The 19,650-nt window shown below is 35.2% G+C and overlaps 6 protein-coding genes across 8 annotated transcripts; 3 read left to right on the top strand and 3 right to left on the bottom strand.

Annotated features, from left to right (window-relative positions):
- The first annotated feature begins 1,347 nt into the window (after positions 1–1,347).
- Positions 1,348–2,647, top strand: LOC124406922 (39S ribosomal protein L18, mitochondrial). The gene is made up of 3 exons (XM_046882603.1): positions 1,348–1,645; positions 1,929–2,042; positions 2,287–2,647. The coding sequence occupies exons 1-3, from the start codon at positions 1,446–1,448 to the stop codon at positions 2,522–2,524; spliced, it is 552 nt and encodes a 183-aa protein (XP_046738559.1). The 5' UTR covers positions 1,348–1,445; the 3' UTR covers positions 2,525–2,647.
- Positions 2,648–2,772: 125 nt separating this feature from the next.
- On the bottom strand, positions 2,773–4,260 carry LOC124406921 (transmembrane emp24 domain-containing protein 2). The gene is made up of 3 exons (XM_046882602.1): positions 4,019–4,260; positions 3,197–3,546; positions 2,773–3,036 (listed from the first exon to the last, which is right to left on the bottom strand). Exons 1-3 carry the CDS (start codon positions 4,143–4,145, stop codon positions 2,887–2,889), a joined length of 627 nt encoding a protein of 208 aa, XP_046738558.1. The 5' UTR covers positions 4,146–4,260; the 3' UTR covers positions 2,773–2,886.
- A 346-nt stretch (positions 4,261–4,606) lies between these two features.
- Positions 4,607–7,791, top strand: LOC124407681 (protein unc-119 homolog). 2 transcript variants are annotated; one of them, XM_046884079.1, is made up of 5 exons: positions 4,607–4,689; positions 4,768–4,956; positions 5,547–5,660; positions 5,911–6,210; positions 6,627–7,791. In XM_046884079.1, exons 2-5 carry the CDS (start codon positions 4,812–4,814, stop codon positions 6,752–6,754), a joined length of 687 nt encoding a protein of 228 aa, XP_046740035.1. In that variant the 5' UTR covers positions 4,607–4,689; positions 4,768–4,811; the 3' UTR covers positions 6,755–7,791. The 2 variants fall into 2 exon arrangements, with proteins under 2 accessions (XP_046740035.1, XP_046740037.1); XM_046884081.1 differs by lacking the exon at positions 5,547–5,660 and having other exon boundaries at positions 4,611–4,956.
- On the bottom strand, positions 7,314–10,334 carry LOC124407680 (protein ABHD11). The gene is made up of 4 exons (XM_046884078.1): positions 9,711–10,334; positions 9,470–9,635; positions 8,554–8,919; positions 7,314–8,248 (listed from the first exon to the last, which is right to left on the bottom strand). Exons 1-4 carry the CDS (start codon positions 9,833–9,835, stop codon positions 7,937–7,939), a joined length of 969 nt encoding a protein of 322 aa, XP_046740034.1. The 5' UTR covers positions 9,836–10,334; the 3' UTR covers positions 7,314–7,936.
- A 1,427-nt stretch (positions 10,335–11,761) lies between these two features.
- On the top strand, positions 11,762–13,910 carry LOC124407682 (ras-related protein Rab-35). The gene is made up of 3 exons (XM_046884082.1): positions 11,762–12,184; positions 12,975–13,399; positions 13,704–13,910. Exons 1-3 carry the CDS (start codon positions 12,133–12,135, stop codon positions 13,830–13,832), a joined length of 606 nt encoding a protein of 201 aa, XP_046740038.1. The 5' UTR covers positions 11,762–12,132; the 3' UTR covers positions 13,833–13,910.
- Positions 13,911–14,864: 954 nt separating this feature from the next.
- On the bottom strand, positions 14,865–18,799 carry LOC124407678 (PHD finger protein 12). 2 transcript variants are annotated; one of them, XM_046884077.1, is made up of 6 exons: positions 18,560–18,799; positions 18,265–18,464; positions 17,843–18,117; positions 16,478–17,421; positions 15,532–15,857; positions 14,865–15,383 (listed from the first exon to the last, which is right to left on the bottom strand). In XM_046884077.1, the coding sequence occupies exons 1-6, from the start codon at positions 18,605–18,607 to the stop codon at positions 15,374–15,376; spliced, it is 1,803 nt and encodes a 600-aa protein (XP_046740033.1). In that variant the 5' UTR covers positions 18,608–18,799; the 3' UTR covers positions 14,865–15,373. The 2 variants fall into 2 exon arrangements, with proteins under 2 accessions (XP_046740033.1, XP_046740032.1); XM_046884076.1 differs by having other exon boundaries at positions 14,865–15,857; positions 18,560–18,798.
- Positions 18,800–19,650: the final 851 nt, after the last annotated feature.

Below are 19,650 nucleotides of genomic sequence, written 5' to 3'. Positions count from 1 at the left end.
AAATTTCAGAAAACTATACAAAAAAATTACGTAATAAATGATAAAAGCATGAATCATCAAATATACTAGATCAAAAATCATACAGACAACTGTATATGATTTTTGATCTAGTGTATTTGATGATTTGTGCTTTTATAATTTATTACGCAATTTTTTTACATGGTTTTCTTGAATTCACAAAATAAATTAGGCAATAAATTATTAGTTGATTTCGGTCATAACATTACACGATTCATCACATGATCATTTTCAGTAGAGTTGCGGAGGTTTCGCAATGGTAGCTAAATTAAAGCAAAAATTGACATAATTGCATTGTCGCAGCCCGATGTTAACAATAATGAGTACAAGTTGGTCTAAGTAACGCCCATGGCAATTTTTGACTACTTGAATATTGACCAATTGCGCGAGTCCTTCAGCTCTTTCGTTTTTGATAGGTAGAAAATACAACAAACCCATTGTAAACAATCGACGATCAACAAATATGACTAAGGGGCCGCCACCTTGATAATTACTTACCGCCAATTTAACGGCCGAATTTTCGCGTATTGGTTCCGAATCGTTAATGCTAGTCGAGTTTAAAATTAAAGAAATGTGCACAGTAGCCGTGCATATTAGGTATGTGTTTGTACTCGTAATTTAATGGCTTATGGTGGGATTCACGCGGTTTACGCTCGGTCAATTCCCATCGTAAATACGTTTGAACTAAGAAATCCGCCGATTCAATTTCTGTTCGTGGTGATTAAAGTCGGGAACAATTCGAACTCCGACTAGCTAGTCAAAATGTAGTGTCCTTGGATACTGACAAGTGCAGCGCATTTTTAAGCGCCGTTTCGTTACATTTTTGGAGTAAAGAATTGTTGCCAGTGAGATTTTCCGTTGCGTCAGGTAAGATAGTATGTAGTCGGTGAGCCAGTATATTCTTCAGTCAATGGCCAGTGCCATTTCCGAGTACAGGCGATGGATCGTCGAGGATGTCACTTCGCATCAATACATATCATCGCAAGAAGCTGTAAATATTAAATGTATTTCCTTCTGTCTATGGAAATATAAAATTTAATCAGTAATTTCGACATGCAGGATTTACTACAGATGTTTAGGCTCAGTTGATTATCACGACACAGCACTAGTTCATGTCTGACTTGTTGCTATGTAATTAGAACGTTGACGGAAGATATTTTTCAATTAACGAATCAAACGACGGGTAATCATTTTACCAGTCTCCCGCGAACGATATTTGAAAATTCCGCTGAACTCCCTGCCACACCAATCTCCTTCTATCACGCCCTTGTCCGTATACTAAACTTGGCATGGCGCCTACTCTCTTACCTGATTTGTCCGTGGTTTATCAGTCGGCATAACCTAACCTAAATTCGGTTCACACTAGTACTGCTAGTAGTGGGGTCTGGTTTCGTGTAAATTTTCCTAATCTTGAATGATAGTGGAAAATGAACGGAGTAACGAAAACACTGGGGCTTGTGAAATGCTCGCTGAGAGCTAGCTCCAGAACAATTCACGGAAATGCAGAGTTGGTAAAAAATTGTAATACTGTGAAAAACCGGAATCCAAGAAACTTGGAACTACTACGAATTGCTAGGAAACCCAGTGGTTATCACTTGGATAGGGAAGTTCGGCAATACTGGCACACGTAAGATGACAATATTTATCTACCTACTATTATTGGTCGTCATGAAATGGAAATTAATTATGATATTACCCTGTTTTATAAATACACTGTACAAACCTCATCAGTTGTTGAGATTTGATCGATTGTGAATGTTTGAATGGAGTTGAAAATCGGCGCACCCTGCTCTCTTAATATAAACATGCATATTTGCTATTTTGTCTTAGTATACATATATAAAAAAATACTGCTCGAGAGATGCCGTTTTTTCAAATAAAAATTCTAAATTATCAGTTTCTGAATACAGATTAAAGATCACCAAAGCACCACGTCATGTTATAGCTGAGATTCATCATTTTGAAAATGGACCAGTTATCACAGTTTCAACCAACGATTGGGCAATCAAAAAGCAGCTTTACAGGTTTCTTTTTCTCTTTACCAGCAGAGTAGATCTAAGATGAATACCACAGATAATTGGGTTCAGTTTGACAATACCATTCAATACTCAATTATAAGATGAATTCTATTAAATTGACTAAAGTGTTGAAGGTTGTTACAAAAGTGATTGGCAAACAATAGCTTTCAAACTTTAATCTTTATGCAGTCAATCTCTGACAACTTAGAAGGGGGACAACTGAGCATTAATGAAGATATTGTTTTTAAAGGTTATCAGATACTGCTGCCTATTTAAATCTAGGAAGAGTGCTGGCACAACGATGTTTGGAATCCGGTATATCTATGGTTAGTTGTCACTTGGAAGTTACTAAGGGTGTAAAAATGGAGGCCTTTATTAAAGAATTAGAGAATGGCGGACTTCAATTGAAAGAACCAACGAGATACAAGAAACCTAATCCTTGGGACCAACATCGACCTGAGAAGCCTTGGGATCCTACCATTGAATAGTTTACTTTGTGAGTTGAGAAGGATACTAAAATTTAGTTCTTATTCGGTATAAGTTAGGTCATTAAAGTTCAAGGCTTTATCAAAATATTTATAAGTCCAAAATAAAAGTGGTGGATACAAATATCTTCAGTTTTTGAAATTATACACTGTTTCTGAGATCTATAGTATACCATATCTTACACCTGATTCACAAGCACCAAGCGGAACAAACAATGGTAAGTTGAAAGAAAATTACAATACAAAAGTCGATGTTTGAAAGCAGAGATGTATTATACCCTAAATATGATTAGTATAATTTAATTTTACATGTAAAAAAAAACTTACAATGAGTTTGGACAAACTATCACTATCATTAAACTCTGTTAAACGACACGTCGGACCTCAAAGAAACGTTTCAGATAGAAGACTTGACCTAGCGTCATACAAACTAGTACTAGTGCCTCAAAGAAGGACCACATCACCACACGAGAATTGGTGCTTTCGTTGATAGCGCGATGAATTCGATCTCGCACCTGAAACATTGTAAATCAGATCGAATGAGAATTTAAAGAATTTTTAATTTCTATATGTTTGGATGATTTTTTTTAACACCAAATAAAAATTGGATCATAAAGTTTTCAGAATATTGACCTAACTCAATCAAAAATTTTAAAGATATGAAATTGTGCATACCTGCATATATTCTTGTTCATGTTTCACGCCAGTTAAACTGGTGCTTAGATCTCGGATCATATCTTCCAATTTTGCATGATTAGATGTATCGCCTTCCTGACCTTCTGTACCACCGATCTCTGCTCCATGTTTAGAAGGCTCACTAATATCCATGGTGAACATTACCACTTTCGGTGTCATTGTACTCATCTGATTACCAAAGCAGTAAGTATACACACCCGCAGTATGGGCGGAGAAAGTGTATTTTCCATTAGTCTCTCGTTCACTTTGATGAATGACTTTTCCATCAGGTCCAACAATTCTAACATCTATATCAAGAAACCCTCCTTCGGACGTCTCGAACATGAGACCTAAATGTTCGAATATGAAAAAGGAATAAAATGTTACTGAATATCTGAGCTGCTGGGAGATTAAGCGATCAAGTCATTGTCAAAGTCTTTACAAGTAACAACGTTGAAATGTTGATTAATTACATATAGAACGTGGTGCAATTTTAAAAAATACATCTGTCGAAACTGATGATAATGTCAAGACTAAACAGCATTATTTCGATAGAGAACCTCGTGGATATGCGATAAATCTATAATTGGGTACTGTGATGGTTGAAGTGTTGTTGAAAATACGAATAACGCCGCAGTTTGAAAGGTTATCAAAGACCGTCAACTATAAAAATCGAATAAAAAATTGGACGAGTCGATGATTTCATGTATTGTAAAATCGGATGGGCAATTCGCAATGAATAAAACTTTGAAAATTAATGCTTCTCTACGACTTGCAATTGCAGGTATAATATTTATTTGGAAAATTGAAGTAAAAACTAACCCATTTTAGTGCCATATTCCACCTTATCGAAGAAGCACTCTTCGGCGTGGGCATCAACTGTTATTGAATATGAGTTCGCGTAGCCGCTCCAAATAAGTAGCAATCCATAACACAGAAGTAAATTCATCTTTCATTCATTAATTATTTATTCTAGTATATAATATTTGCCAACTATTTGTCGCGCCACGTACTCAGGATGACCCCGTCTTCATTGGTAACGTCACCGCTTCTCGCCGCTTTTCTCTTTGGTCAGCCTGCCAACATCGAAAGCAGATCCCGGCGTTGTTACTGGAAAATTCCGCCAGAGCTCGCTCGTTGATAAAAAGAAGATCCGCCAAATTTGAATCATTTATAATTAAACCTCTATCGACTTTTATCCAATTGAAACGTATTCAAGTAGCGTATTCAATCGAAGTCTAGTAAATTTTATTGATATTTCACATGCTGTATTCTTGCTAATATACGGAGTGTACTAGAAACTCTTTGGTGTGTGGTGATAAAAATAATTTTTTCCTCTACTAGGGAATTTCGGTTTATTAACTAAGGAAAATGATGACGTACGATTTTCCACCACCCCGAACGATACATGACAGAGGGAGTTGTTTTGGAAAATTTGGAGTAGCGTCGAAATCAATCCGCCGAACGTCAAAGTAGCTGTCAAATTTTTAGATGTAAGTTTGTTAATAGTTGGGCCTAACTAGTTTACCAATAAATATTATAGAGATAACGCATTTTATTTGTGTTAAAAGTGATTATTAATACGCGAGAGATCGATAAGTTCTTTAAAAAAATAATGAGCCTAGTGAGCAGAAATAAAACAAGTGGGTCCAATGTGCAAGTCACTCCAACTGTTGTCCATGAAAATAATGGAAATGGAGTATTTGACAGCAAGCCTGTAACTCCGGATATGGTTCTACATATGCCTACCATTACAGATAGTAAATTTACCACATCTTTATCTATTGTTCTTATTTAAAATAGCAATGAATTTCTGCAATCTCAACTGACATGTTGCTACTTCAGCATGTCCTTGCTTAATATTAAGGGGATGGTTGCATTTAAAACTTTAATCATTTTAATCAATTTTTTGAAGGAGTCATATCAATATCCTATTGTAAAATGACCAGTAAAATCAGCTGGATCTACTTTTCGACACAATGTCATCAACTGCAATACCTGCAGTCGTGCTTTTGCTTCGTCCAACATTTATACTTGCTGTTGATTCAGGTGAAAATATGGAGTAAATGATTTGTACAAGTATTTTCATCGCAAACCTAATTAAAATTTCATTCGGGTCATGGCAGCATTCTTATTGCATAAATAATTTCGCTAATATTTGGAATGTGTCTGGAGGTGAAAAGGTCGTCATTTTTTCAAAATCATAACTATTTATTTTCATTTCAACAACCGTCCTCTCTAATACATTTGACCATCAAGTTAATATAATTATAAATTTCATATACTTATTTTTATCAGTATTACTTTCATATGATTTACTATTGACGACTCCTTATTCTAAATTTTTCAGAGTACTTATGTTCACCAGAAGCAAATGTGTACGATATAGACTTTACTAGATTTCAAATAAGAGATCTGGAAACAGGAACAGTCCTGTTTGAAATTGCCAAACCTCCTGCAACAGGTTTGTATACAAAATTAATCAGGGTTACCAAAAAGGCAACTAGAGGCTTGTAAAGCTTAGAAATCTGATTTATTTTAATTCAACGAAGCTCAATTTTAAGTTTAATGAAACCTTAATAAGTTTACCCATTTCAAAATCCTACAGAATGTATTTTCCATAAAATTATCTGAATACTTGGTCTCGCTTTGTATCAAAAATATTCCAAGAAATGTATTAACAATATTGATAAAAATATGCTCCTGTATTTTAGAATGCGAAGGGAATCAAGAACCGGATCCAGAAACGGAGGAAGCTGGAGGGTGTGATCCAAATACGGGACGATTTGTACGGTATCAATTCACTCCACAGTTTTTAAAATTGAAAACAGTTGGAGCTACTGTGGAGTTTATGGTTGGATCACGCCCAGTAAATAAATTCAGGATGATTGAACGTCACTTTTTTCGCGACAAGCTACTAAAGACTTTTGACTTTGAATTCGGCTTCTGTATTCCAAATAGCAAGAATACATGCGAACATATCTATGAATTTCCAGCACTTCCTCCAGAGCTGGGTAAGTTAAGTAGGTATAAAATAAAGGAATTGGAGTCATATAATTTCGAGTTGAAAAAAACAGTTTGAAATTTAGTATGAATAAACTGGAATAATTAATCATTTTAACTTATTCATTATTACTTGTCAATGCTTGCTTGTCTTACATACCGTATCTTTATTTATAGACTTGTTTTGCAGTTTTGCAGACTTATTTTTCAGAATATTCTTTAGGACTTTCTTCATGTCACCTGCTGTATTGACAGATTACCTAGACTATAATATCAGATTTGTTTATTTTCAATTATCGCAAAGCATACTCGTAAAGCTAATTGTACATGTAGAATGAATCTTCAGTATTTTAACAATGTGACCGCTCAAATATATTTCCCAGGGCACATTCCTTTGATAACTCAATATTTATATTTATTATTGCAGTATCGGAGATGATTGCGAACCCATTTGAAACTCGTTCAGACTCATTCTATTTTGTGGATGATCGACTGGTTATGCACAACAAAGCAGACTACGCTTATGATGGAGGACTTGGTTATGAACTGTTTTAATCAACTTTTTATTGCAATCAAGCACATTAAATACACATGCTACTAGAAGAAGCAATGCTGTCTTGTGTGGCAAAGGTTTACGGGATTTGAAATAATATTTTAGTGAAACAAGCATTCAGAGTAAGGATTCCTACTTTTGATGGATCTTTTAATGTTGAAAGACTACATCACGCCGAGCGAAATAGGAAATCTACGTGTGTATACTGTATACATTAGGGTGTGTGCAAAGATAATCAGTATTGTTTGTTCTTACGTCGGAATTTCCTAATTTTTTGCATAGAGTCTAGCATAAAATCTGTCTAATTCTGGATTACCAGCAGAAGTAACCGTACGTTGACTTGATCACAGGTTTTGCAATAAATAAATTATTATACAAATGTTTTAACACAAGGATCAGAAGGCTCAAAACATAGCATCAAAAAAACTTTGAAACTCTTCGATTCATGAAGGTTCTAAACAATTCCGTTTGAAAAGATATGTGCTATTCCACTGACGATATTGCGATTCTACAATTTTTTAAGATACCAATTCAGCACCTCTGATATTTTTTGCGGAAATCTAAATTTATAGAAATTCGTCTCATATTACAAAAAACACTTTCAAAGGTTTAGGAAAACATTACTTAATGAACCTTTTTAAACGTCCCAGTATGTATGTGATCAGACAATTTTTGCTCCTTTTGGTAAGCATATATCTTCAATGCGTGACATTTTCTTCGCACAAGTGATACGCACCGGTATAATATCACATTGACAGAAAAAAATGTCTATACTTGGCACAGTAGCACCAAATCATTGTTATTCTATAACAAAGGCTTAAAAGATGTTACATATTGATTTGTTGAATTTAATTAATTATTTATGTGATATATGTTTATGATACACTTATTGTGAATTGAGGTAGCCTTGTACCATAATAATTATCACTGCATAGCAGTGAAAAATAAATTACTAGATTTCTGAGTCTAGCGTCGTCACTTACTGCAGATGCTAAAAGGTATGAGTACAGACTAAACTCTGAATTCCGTGCTGTGCTTATTCAATTTTTATTTTCTAATAGTTCCTATAAAAATATATGAATTGCACTAAACACTATCATAAAGCATCCCGTTAGAGAGTAAAATGATTTCTAACTCTTCACCTTTTCGTGTTAAATGATTCATCATCCTATCTAAAATTACCGTTACTGTGCTTCATTGACAAATGAAGTAATTATGTCTAGGAACTCTTTTGGCTTTTCTGAGTGAACCCAATGACCTGCCCCAGGTATATACTGAATTTTTGCTTCTGGAAACAATCTTTTGATTCTCACATGATCCTCGACAGTAATGTAATCACTCTTATCGCCTGCTATGAAAAGAGTGGGCCCGCTAAAGCTTTTGTCTGTTGCTGGAAACTTGCTAAGGTCACTGTTGAAGTGTTTCTCAAGTACCGGTAGATTGAGGCGCCACTTATATTTTCCGCCTTCGGCCTCAACTAGATTTGTCAGTAAAAACTAGAACAAAAATTCATGATCAACAAAGTTGATGAGATTTTTTTACTATGGACTAAAAATTGATAATCATATTTGTACAATATAAATGATTGACCACTGTAGACATTAGCTGTAGGTTGCTTTCAGGAATATTGAAAGTTCTTTCAATGTAAACTTGCATCTAGACTTTGGAGTTAGACCATTTCTACTTATCACGACACCTGATCATGAGCCGCCGAAATTTTTTCCAATCTGTTGAAATTTTACACAGCTAAAACTGATCAGTGATTGATCCTTTCATGTAATACTAATTATGAATGAAATACCTGACGAATTGCTGCAGAATTAATGGAATCAGATAACTGTTGATCAGTCATCTTCCGAGCTTTGAACAATGACAAATTTTCATCTAGTTTCACATTTTTCATAGCATCAAAAAGTGACACCATGGAAAGGAGACCTGGGCTATGGTTTGTGGGTGAAACATCAACAGAGACCAATTTTTCCACTAGTTCTGGATGAGTTAAAGCCAAATACATCATAACTCTACCACCCATGCTATGACCAACCATCACTGCCTTCTTGATTCCAAGATCTTTTACCAAAAGTACTATATCCTCTACCATAGCAGCATATGTAGAATCAGAAGAATGTGGAGAATCTCCGTGATTTCTGGCATCCACAGCTATAACCTGAATTAATATGTATATCACATGGTGGGAAACCTCAATATTTATACTTGTATGGTAAAAATCTTGAGGTTGATGCTGGCTAAGTTTGAAAAGATATTAATTTTTTATTATTTGACATGCATACGTTTTCCCTGCTAAGGGTGTATACCTTTTAAATAGACTGCAGTTCTGGGGTAAATATGGTTTTTACTGTTCTTAGTACATTCCGTTATATTTGACAAATTTTTAACAAGTCAATTGTGATTCGAATTTGTTATGGGCATTTTTTCAGATACATTGTTCGAAATTTCGAAATACAGTTCCTGCCTGTACCGACACATGCACAATGTCTATACGTTCTCCTCCGGTAAAAATTGTACATCTGTTGGCATAGGTAGTGGCCACATGACTCGGAAGGGTCTGTTTCAAGATACATTCATGGTATGTAAGGTAAACACTGCTAGCTGAACTGAATTTTGTGAATTCAATTCCAATTACTACTAGCAAAAAGTATAATATTGGCCTGAAAAAACCAGTCCATTTTGAAGGTGTACATACCCTGTTGAATTACCTTGCGACTAGTTCTTTGGTGTATTACTTTTGACAACGAGTTCCAATTATTCTTGGACCCAAAAAGACCATGAATAATAATTATAGGAGCTGGCGCCTCTGTTATAGTAGGAGGGTTTCCACTCGTTGATTCGTAGGCAGCATAGGCCAACTTTACAGGAGCAGAGCTGTGGACATAAACAGTGAATTAGATTAGGTATTAAGATGTTCTAAGAGATAAGAATTGTCTAGAGAATACCTACTGTGCCGGCGTATTGTATAATTCGCGATTCAGAAAGGGTTTGCTTCGTTGAAGAAGAGCGAGCCTCTTTAACCTATATTCTGTTGGATATTTCATGCAAGCATTTCGCCAGCTGACAAAAATCATTTTGAAAGTTTTTATCCGAACAGAGCAGGCCTGAAGTACACAAGGAAATTTTAATAGATATTTACTAGAATTTTGACTGACATTACGTCACGAAGGGCCTGAATTTGCGGCAGTGTAAAGGTTAGATTTTCTTTGCCAGCCGAATTTTGACTTCAGGATGAACAACTCAGGTGTATCGCGAAAATTAAATTCCAATTCCTGCGCTTGATGCGCGCCAAGCGCAGTAGGCACTTGATTGGATGGAAACGGAAAACTGCGCTCAATGAACTCAGAGTGCAACGGGGTGGATTATGATTTATGTTACAAATTTCTGTCTCCGCAGTCCCTTCTCTTTAACTGGCTTCTTTTCTTACAAATTTGTTGCTGGTTTCAGAGACTGAAGCTCGATTTTTTTGATAGAAAATAAAACCGCGGGAAATCCAGATCACCCGCTTAGCTTATATGCAGTATTGCCGTGAAAGCTGCGCAGCTGGACTCCGATAAACCTCGACCTCACTGCGGTTGACTAGAGGTTATCTCCACATTTGGCGGATACTAAATACACATATTTATCTTTAATTATAGTCCTTGCATACTTTTGGCAAGCAGGTGCATCCACGGTCGCATGATCAGGCAGTTTTTCAGAAGTGTTATTCGGATTTATTATAGATAAAGGTATTGCAGTAAATATTATAATTATCATTTTGTTGGGTTTTACCCACTGATCTTTCCCTAAACAGTCTCGATCAGAAAATTTAATTTCTTTCGACAGGTTTTTGCCCAATCAACTTCTGACAGAAGTTCAAGGAAATTGGTTTGTGGGATTATCGTTTAGATCATTATTTAGAAATTGATAAATTGCTAAAATTTTGAGTAATACTGAAAAATATTGGCCGAAGTTCGTTTGTACGTTGACCGAAGGAAACGCGTGGTTTTGCGAGATTGCAAATATTCTTAGATCGCTGCGAAGAATAATTCAAAAACTGCAGCCACAAAATCAATAAAATATTTTGGCATCTTATCAGCAGTTAACTCTACCATGTTCTGGGTGTGTTTTTTGAGTTCCTTGAAGAGTCTCGATTACGGTCCCAATCATCAACGATGGATAAATTTGAGGAATACGGCGGGAGTGTTCTGAAACTCACCGTCAATTTCCTAAGAGGTGACGTCGTAATAGAAGTATTTAGCAGTGACAATAATGAGCAGCGTAGAATTTCAAAATTTTTCATTGAATAAAAACAGGGGTTCGCTAAGAAAATGCACCTGCGTGTAGCAAAAATTAAAGATATGTGTTTATTTTCTTTTTTGTTATTTTAGGACATGCTTTCAGGCTCTTACGGCAAAATAATAATCAATTCTCAAGCAGAGTGACGAAAAAGAAAGGACATGTAAACTCATTTCAAGTCATAAATGCCCTTTCGCTTCGAATATTAGCACATTTTACCCCTTATACAAATACATCATTTGAAAGTGTAAAAACTTTTCGATTTGTTAGATATGAAATGCTGTGGTTTAATCTTCTTAGTTTACGAACAAACGAATATATATAGTAATAATTTTAGCTAGATATTTCTTCGTGAAAGAGTTGACTGGAGAAGATATTCAAGAGAATTATTATCGTGTTCAAAATGTGCTGGAAAGTTTTCACCGTATTTAATGCTTCCGATAAAATTATAAATGCTATTCCGGAAACATTCTTTCATTGGAAATGATAAAGTTAAAGTGTCGTCATTTTAACCATCGGCATGAAGAATGATAGCGCAAAACTTATCGGACCACTGCGATATTTTTCTCTTTTTTCAACGGCTTTTTCTTATCGAATTACTGGGCAAAGGCGGAAAAAGGAAGAGCTAGGCCTTTGCCGCGGCCTGGAGAAACGACATAAAAGGTCCCTAGATCATGAGATGTGTACAGGCTACGACATATACATGCATACATGTCACATTTGTGTGTAGACAGAAAAATGGCGCTGGTGATGAGCTGATGTGGGATGGGCGTCCTGTTAAATGAGAGTAGATCTTTTTTTTCACGATAGCGATAATGAATGGTGATATCACGTCAAACGAACATGGCGATCTTTCAATTTTGAAGTGACAATTATTATCAAAGGTGTATTTCTCACTTTGTTCTCGTTCGTTCCCCGTACCATTCTGTTTAGTTACAATTTAGTGTCGGTCGGAAGTGCTGAATAAGATAATTCCGCGATATCTGTATGTTGGGGTGCGTGTTGTGCCTCTTGAACAATAACAACGGAATATAAATCTCAACACCACGATTAAACGGCATCAATCTTCGCCTCGAGGGCTGTTTGTAAGAAAATGGCCCGCGAATATGATCACTTGTTCAAGCTGCTGATCATCGGAGATAGTGGTAATTTCCTTTTCACTTTTTCCTCATTACAAATTTCACTTTCGTTTAAGTTTCGTTATAAGTTGCTGTGATTAATTCGTCCGCTACTTTGTCCTACGATGACACATGGCTTTAGCACTCATTACTTGTATTTCTCCATTCTCGTTTGCATTTTACGTGAATACTTTTCATACATCAGCTAATTTTCAACATTTGACAAGATATCAAACAAGATGTCAAACCACCTGTAGGTATCAAATTTTCCCAAGCATGATGTTTTAACTCTTCACATTGTGATGAGAATCAATTTTAAACCCGAAAATGTTTGTAACTTGAGTTTGGATCAAAGGTTACTTGAATGTACGCCTGATGTGTCATAGATTTTATTTGCATAACTACTATATTTAAACTTTGCAAGAATTTATCGACATATAAACAATTGTATCATTTGTGAGCTATTTTCTGTCCCGATAGGCCCATAGATCAAGAATGCATTTCCAAGTTTATATTCTTCTAAAGCTATTCATGTAAATGCTAGTCATTATTTTATGTACCGTTTAAGAGATTTTGTGAAGTTTTTTTGAACTAGTCTGCGACACGATTTTTCATTGAAAATATTTGTCTCCAAAATTTCGATTCTTTTTCGTCATTTTACACTTGATGTATTGAAAAGCAATTGATAGTGGTCAATAAATTTAATAAGGTATAATAGATTTTTGAATCAACAGTAACGTTGGTTCAGCGAGTTTATTCCATATGATAACTATAGCTGGAAGCATCATAAAGAGAACGTGATGTGTACTTTTTAAAGGTGTTGGAAAGAGTTCCTTGCTGTTGCGGTTCGCTGACAACACCTTTTCCGGCAGTTATATTACGACGATAGGAGTGGATTTTAAAATTCGGACTGTAGAGGTTGACGGGGAAAGAGTGAAGCTACAAATATGGGACACTGCAGGTCAAGAACGATTTCGAACGATAACATCTACCTACTACAGAGGAACACACGGAGTAATAGTAGTGTATGATGTAACGAGCGGGGATTCCTTTGCAAATGTAAAAAGATGGCTCCATGAAATCGAACATAACTGCGATGTGGTAAACAGGGTATTAGTAGGCAACAAAAATGATGCCCCACACCGCAAAGTTGTCCTTACAGAAGATGCTCAGAGATTTGCCAATCAAATGGGAATTCAATTATTTGAAACATCTGCAAAAGACAATATCAATGTCGAAGAGGTTTGTAATGCATCAATTAATTGTTATTTTAATACAATAAAATTGACAGTTATAAAAAAATAAGGAGTTGATTGTGCAACCCATTTCATAATAGCCTGATAGATACAAAATCGTTCAGTACGATTCATTACATATACTAGTCAGTTGGTTATATCTGAAACCATATTTACAAGTAATCGGAATGCTTATCTGTAACAATTTTATAAAACCAAATTCACACGGTTTTTTATGACGACTATCATATCATGATATTAAGAATACCATTTAAAATATTTTGACTGAATTTTTTCTTATGTAATTGTAGATGTTTATGGCTATAACACGCCAAGTGTTAAGAACCAAAAAGGAAAGGAAGGAACGTCAAGCTATACAAACTAAGGAGACCGTAAACTTGAGCAAAAGTACTAAGCAGCATAGACGCAAATGTTGTTAGCAATAATATACATACCCATATATATATATATATATATATATGCAAATATATATAAATATATGTATATATATATACACACACACACGTAAAAAAAAACATTACCACCATTTCCAACTATTATTTGCTACGATGAAATAGCGCAGAATGATACAGAACTAATGATACTGATAAACATCAGAACATGACGTTCCAGATTTTGTACATAGCAAATTTCTGTAATGTAGCAGGGTAGTTAGTTATTCATTTAATACAAAGACTATCACTTCACATTTTGAATTGGAAGGAACGAAACAAATGATAAACAAAGAGGGCATGAAATCCTTGCAGTACTTTAGATAAGTGAGTTAAATTAAGTACAAACCAGTAATGTAGTTCTTTGAAATGCGATGTTCAATAATGTGTGGCTCTCTTGAAATTGAGCTTAGAAATTTGCTTATTCTTCTCGTCATGAGCTTGAATTTTACTATTAAATAAAGAAAAAATTTTAAACAGGGAAACAAAAATAGAAAATTAATTGATAAACCTTTATGATCATCAATAAAATATTGATAGAATCACTATCACAGACAATTTTGTCATGTCCAGCCACAGCACAAGTTGTCTGTATTAATCTGTGGTATGTATGATAGTCAAGGTAGTACACATCAGCTTCCGACTACCATTTCAGTGCTGCAATTAGGTACATACTATTATTTCTAATATTGTTACTATTATTAATTATTGCTATTAATTTTTATTTTATTCCTTCTCCTTCAACGCACATCTCTAATTGGCATTTGAACTTTCATCTTGAAAAATGTACATACACTGTTGCCAGTCTCGACCATGCCTAAGTATATCTATCTCAACAAAGTGTATTCAAACTCCTGTATTGTTATACAATAATAAAGAATTGTATTGTAATAATATTAATTATTATACATTTATATTATAAATAAAATAGGCGTCTATGCATTTTACAGTTGCCAATTATTTATTCATTAGTTACCTTCATTTTTTAACTTGCTAGTATACACAATGTGTTTGACATACTTGCAAAAAAACCACATATTATGAATATCAAGGATGGCACAGGTCAACTTGGCACATAGGAAATTTGCTGTTTTGTCCGTTTACGAGAATATTTTATTTTAATTCACCTGGCAAGATATCAAAAATTAAGGCAAAACTGAAAAACACCAAGGTGAAATGGGAAATAGAAAAATGACATCATATGTAGTTGAATTCTCTTGGTTTCTTCTTTTTTTTTTTTTTTTTGCAAATATTTTAATTGACAGTCCAAAAACAAAGAATGTATCCTGAATTGGCGGTATTGCGATATCTTAAAAAAGAAATTTTCAGTTGACCACACAAAATTTAATTGAAAGATAAAGTTTCATGGGTTGAAACCTTAGAATTGCACTTTAAACATGTAAATATATGGGCGATCACCATATTTGCATCCTCTATTTTTTTTAAATAAACTGTATCACTTGTCTTCTCCAAAAGAAGGTTAAATAAAATTATTTGTAACGTAAATAGCCACAAGTTTTCTCCGAATTTCATAACTGTCTGAAATATATTCAAAGTATTTGTATTATAAAATTTTTTTTTATCTTACATTTCGTATTTACATGTCTCGGAATACACAATTACATTGATTCAATGCGTAATTAAAACGTGATCAACGGTACTAAATAAAAATACAAGGCAACCAAACCTCAAGATTGAGCCATGAGCTACCAATGCACTGCCTTCCCATCCTTCCTCCAAATAGCTATTGACATGATTGTTATTCATGTGATTCAATTGCTTACACGTACACAAAACTTTCGTCTCCTCACGTTCTGGCAATAATACTTTGTTTTTGTTGGCAATATTTTTTATGGCATTTACAGTTTCTTGATCTTTATTTGATATGCTTCTTCCTTTTTCCTCCCCTTCATTTTCTGTCCTTTGCGGACTTGCGTAATCACAAGAGTATAAAATGTTATCTACTGTAGTCCCATGCTCACTGTAGTTTAGCAATTCGTAACGATTAGTAGTCTGAAAACAAAAAGATGATTAAAATGATGTGATAAATATTGAATGGGAAAAGTGTTGGTATTAATGTTTACTTATGGGTATCAAGTGAGTGGAAAATCACATACGGAATCGGAATTGCCCGGTGTTCATTCCAATATACCTGATGGAAGTTAAATGAAAATACTTTCTTGTTATTTTAACATCATTTCCTAGTATTATAATTTGAGGGTTTAAATATTATAACGGAATATTTTAAGACGATCATGAAGTGTTGAAGAAACTCATCAGGGATGTTGACAGTACAGAGTAGCATATTCAATCTGTCAATAATTACTAATTAGATATATATCCTAAATTAGTCGAAAGCAAAATTTCCATGAAATGTTTGCACTAAATGAAAAATTATTATCATTATAAGTCCAAAGATACAAATAATGCATAAAATGATGTTAAAATTTAATATTAAGTATAATTGTACACATCAATTTGTTAAACAAAAAACATTGCATTGCATACTAAATGAATAAATGGATTTTGAATATGTTGATAAAAGTGCTATTAGATTGTTTACAGAAAAAACCTTTTGGAAAATGTACAATTCACCATGTAGTATGCGAGTGTACAATGGTTAGGTGTATTACCTCGTCATAAAAAATGACAGCATGTTTGGATGACGTGCATCGGCAGTTTCCGTACTTGGATAATAATAAATCACAGTCAGCTCCATTTCCAATGCTGAGTGTTCTACTTGTCATGAACGTAGGGGCTCCTGGCTTTCGACTCAGTGGAAACACCACAGCTCTTGCCCTAGATTGGCAATGAACGGACATGTAATCGTCGCCCATCGGATTCAATATCTGTTCTAATCTCTGTTGGGCTAAAGCTTCTAAGACAGGTCGCTCCAGTAGCTGTACTCCCTCTTTGACAGAGTGTTGGCTTATATTTTTGGAATACCTAATTGAACTATCTATTACATCTGTATCATCTGTATTTCTTTGATTAACTCTGCTTTTTTCCTGCTTACTTTCTAGGTTGCTTTCTATGTCCGATATTACATCACCATTATTAACTGCTTCATTATGTGATCTTTCTGATCTGTACGTTTCCGTCGGATGCATTGTTGGCTGAATTACATCATTCATTCTATACAAATTACTTGGCTCAATTTCTGGTGGATTCGCATAGTGATATTTCACCGCAGTTGGCACTTGAACTCTGGTTTTTCCATTGAGTTTGACTTTAACTCTGAAGGGCGGATTAGTTGCTCGGGCTTTCCGAAGAAATTCCAATTTCACAGATTGTTGATCCAGCCGCTTGGATGCATACTTATCCCACAATTTAAGGCGCTCTGTAGCACCACATGATGGTAGTAAATTTTGGTCTATGAAATGGTTTGGATGATTGGGACACATCCAACGACCTTTTGGAAATGCTGTAAGAGGAGGATCCAGGCAATCCTGGTGAAAATATAATGGGCAGTAATCGCAAACTATCAATGGTGCTTTCCGACAACTCTTCCCGCATTCAAAGCATAAACGAGCTGGCAATGGCACCATCAACCCGTTATCCAAGCAATGACTCTTCCCTAATAAAGGAAATGAGATATAAAATAGATTTTTAAATACGAATATTCATAGTAGTAGACTAGGTATAATTGAAGATTTTCTGTATTTACTTTAAAATGAGTAAGATAAGTTGTCTTTGTGGAGAATAATTTGGACTTTGCAAGTTAATTTTAAAGTTAATAAATAAATGGATAAACATATAAATAGTAATACATGTCGTATATTTTCAGTCACAATATTTTGTTTTCAAAATTTGAGTCAACATTATATCCAAAAAAGTATCAAGGAAATTTTGTCATGGAGTAATTATTTGCCCGAGATTTTTGTCAAGTAAAAACACTGGAAGATAAAAGAATTTTGCCATTTCGAAAGTGATACCATTATCAAAGAAACAGCGTAGTTCGTCAATACGAATAAATGCACTTAATAGCTGAAACTTGCCATTGTTTGTACAAGAGTTTAGTTGCCTTCCTTTTTTACCAGCTGAAGGATTTATCTTGTCTGTTCCAGGAAATGTGATTGGGATTTGCAATTCTCGTGGAAGTTCAAATTCTCTTGGATTCAGGAGGGAAGCTGCCAGTGCCAGGGTTTCTAAGGCTGATTTTTGCCTTTTCCTCTTACCAGCACCAGTATCTTTTCTAGTAACATCCGCACAACGGCAAGCATGACACATCCATTCTCCATTTGGTATATCCCTTGCATCCAGGGGAGGGTCGCTACAAACAACAAAATTACTCAAAAGGTGAAGTAGAGAACTTAAAAGACAGGGTGATGCTAAACCTGATATGGACATCGGCGTTGCGTTGTTTGCATTGCAAGCTCGACTATAAACTATGTGACAACAGATATCAAAGGATACTCACTGACATTGTAAGTGGAACGAAGCTGGACATTTGTCGCAGCATATAAGCTCTCCTCCATCGCGACAAGCGTCGCAAGAGTCTCGGTTGTGACCTCGGCCGGGTCGTTTGAAGTATGGATGGGTTTTTTCATCTTTATCTTTCTTCGTTTTTGTTGTTTTTGAATCCTCTGATACGGGGGGCGCAATCAGAGCTTGGATTTGCTGTAAAATTAGAAACACGGTAATTGAATAACTGCGAGGACGATAATTTATAATTTCAAAAAAATGTTAAGATGATTTAGGGTTATGTTACTCACTGGCATAAGCCCGCCGGCTGTGCCCAAGTCGTATTCAACGGTACTCATTTTACCGTCACACTTTATCCAAGGATTGTATAAACGACTCGAAATAGGGTTGAATAGAGTTTCAAATAAACAACACCAAACAAACGCTATTTCGATCACCGGCAACCATTGATGTTTAACCTTTGCCGCTGTCACCTTATACTATGATGTTCAACCCACAGGCCGAACCGCAACTCGGCTCTAGCTGTCTCATTTTTTACCAGGGTTTTCCTGTGCATTTTTGAGGCCTAGCGGAGAAATCAGGATAAAATTCAAGCGTACGGCGTCCTCGTTTGTCAATTATCATTGTAAACCTAATCAAAATATCTTTTGCAAGTACTTCATATTAATTGTTACACTGGCATCTGAGCGAGTCAATAAATACAGATATATTCAGAGTATCGGATACTGCAGTATTTTTGTTCACGCTCGAAATTCTCCGACCAGATTTGCATTCGCGCGGCGCCGGTCGCTTTTTTTGTAGGGACTCTAGGCAGTGCAACAAAAAGTGTAATTTCAAGTAACCTATGAATCCGTTCAAATTTCAACGGTCAACAGCTACCAACGCCGAATCGATAAAACTATATATGATTCGAAAAAGCTGGAAAATATGTTTTTTTTTTTAAACGTAATGTTAATCATTGTGCGTTAATCGAATACCTGACGAATTCAAATTGGGAAATTCGATGGGATAATAACACGCACCTGATTTGCGAAGCTTGAAGTTGGATCCTAATTTTTGTAATCCATAGCGTCAAGAGATCTCAGAGATTCAACTTCGTTAAACACTTACAATACTCGATATAAGAGTTTCTAGACCACTTCGATCGCTGAGATTAACAAAACCTCATCTCAGAGTTTGGTTCAACAGAACCTAATCGCAGATTTTGGTTCAACAAAATGCCATCTCAAAATGAATTTCATCGTCCGAAGTGATCTTCGAGAACATTTAACGTTCCCCTACGAAATTCTAAGGTACGATGTTGTTGAACCAAATTTTGAGAATGAGTTTTATTGATCTCAGCCATCAATTTGTAAGTGTTTATATTTCAACGAGGTTTAAT

This window comes from Diprion similis, chromosome 6, assembly GCF_021155765.1.
Source record: "Diprion similis isolate iyDipSimi1 chromosome 6, iyDipSimi1.1, whole genome shotgun sequence".
NCBI classification, from domain to species: Eukaryota; Metazoa; Arthropoda; class Insecta; order Hymenoptera; family Diprionidae; genus Diprion; species Diprion similis.
Note: the sequence above shows the minus strand (reverse complement) of the source record. Positions and strands in the feature narration are given on the sequence as shown.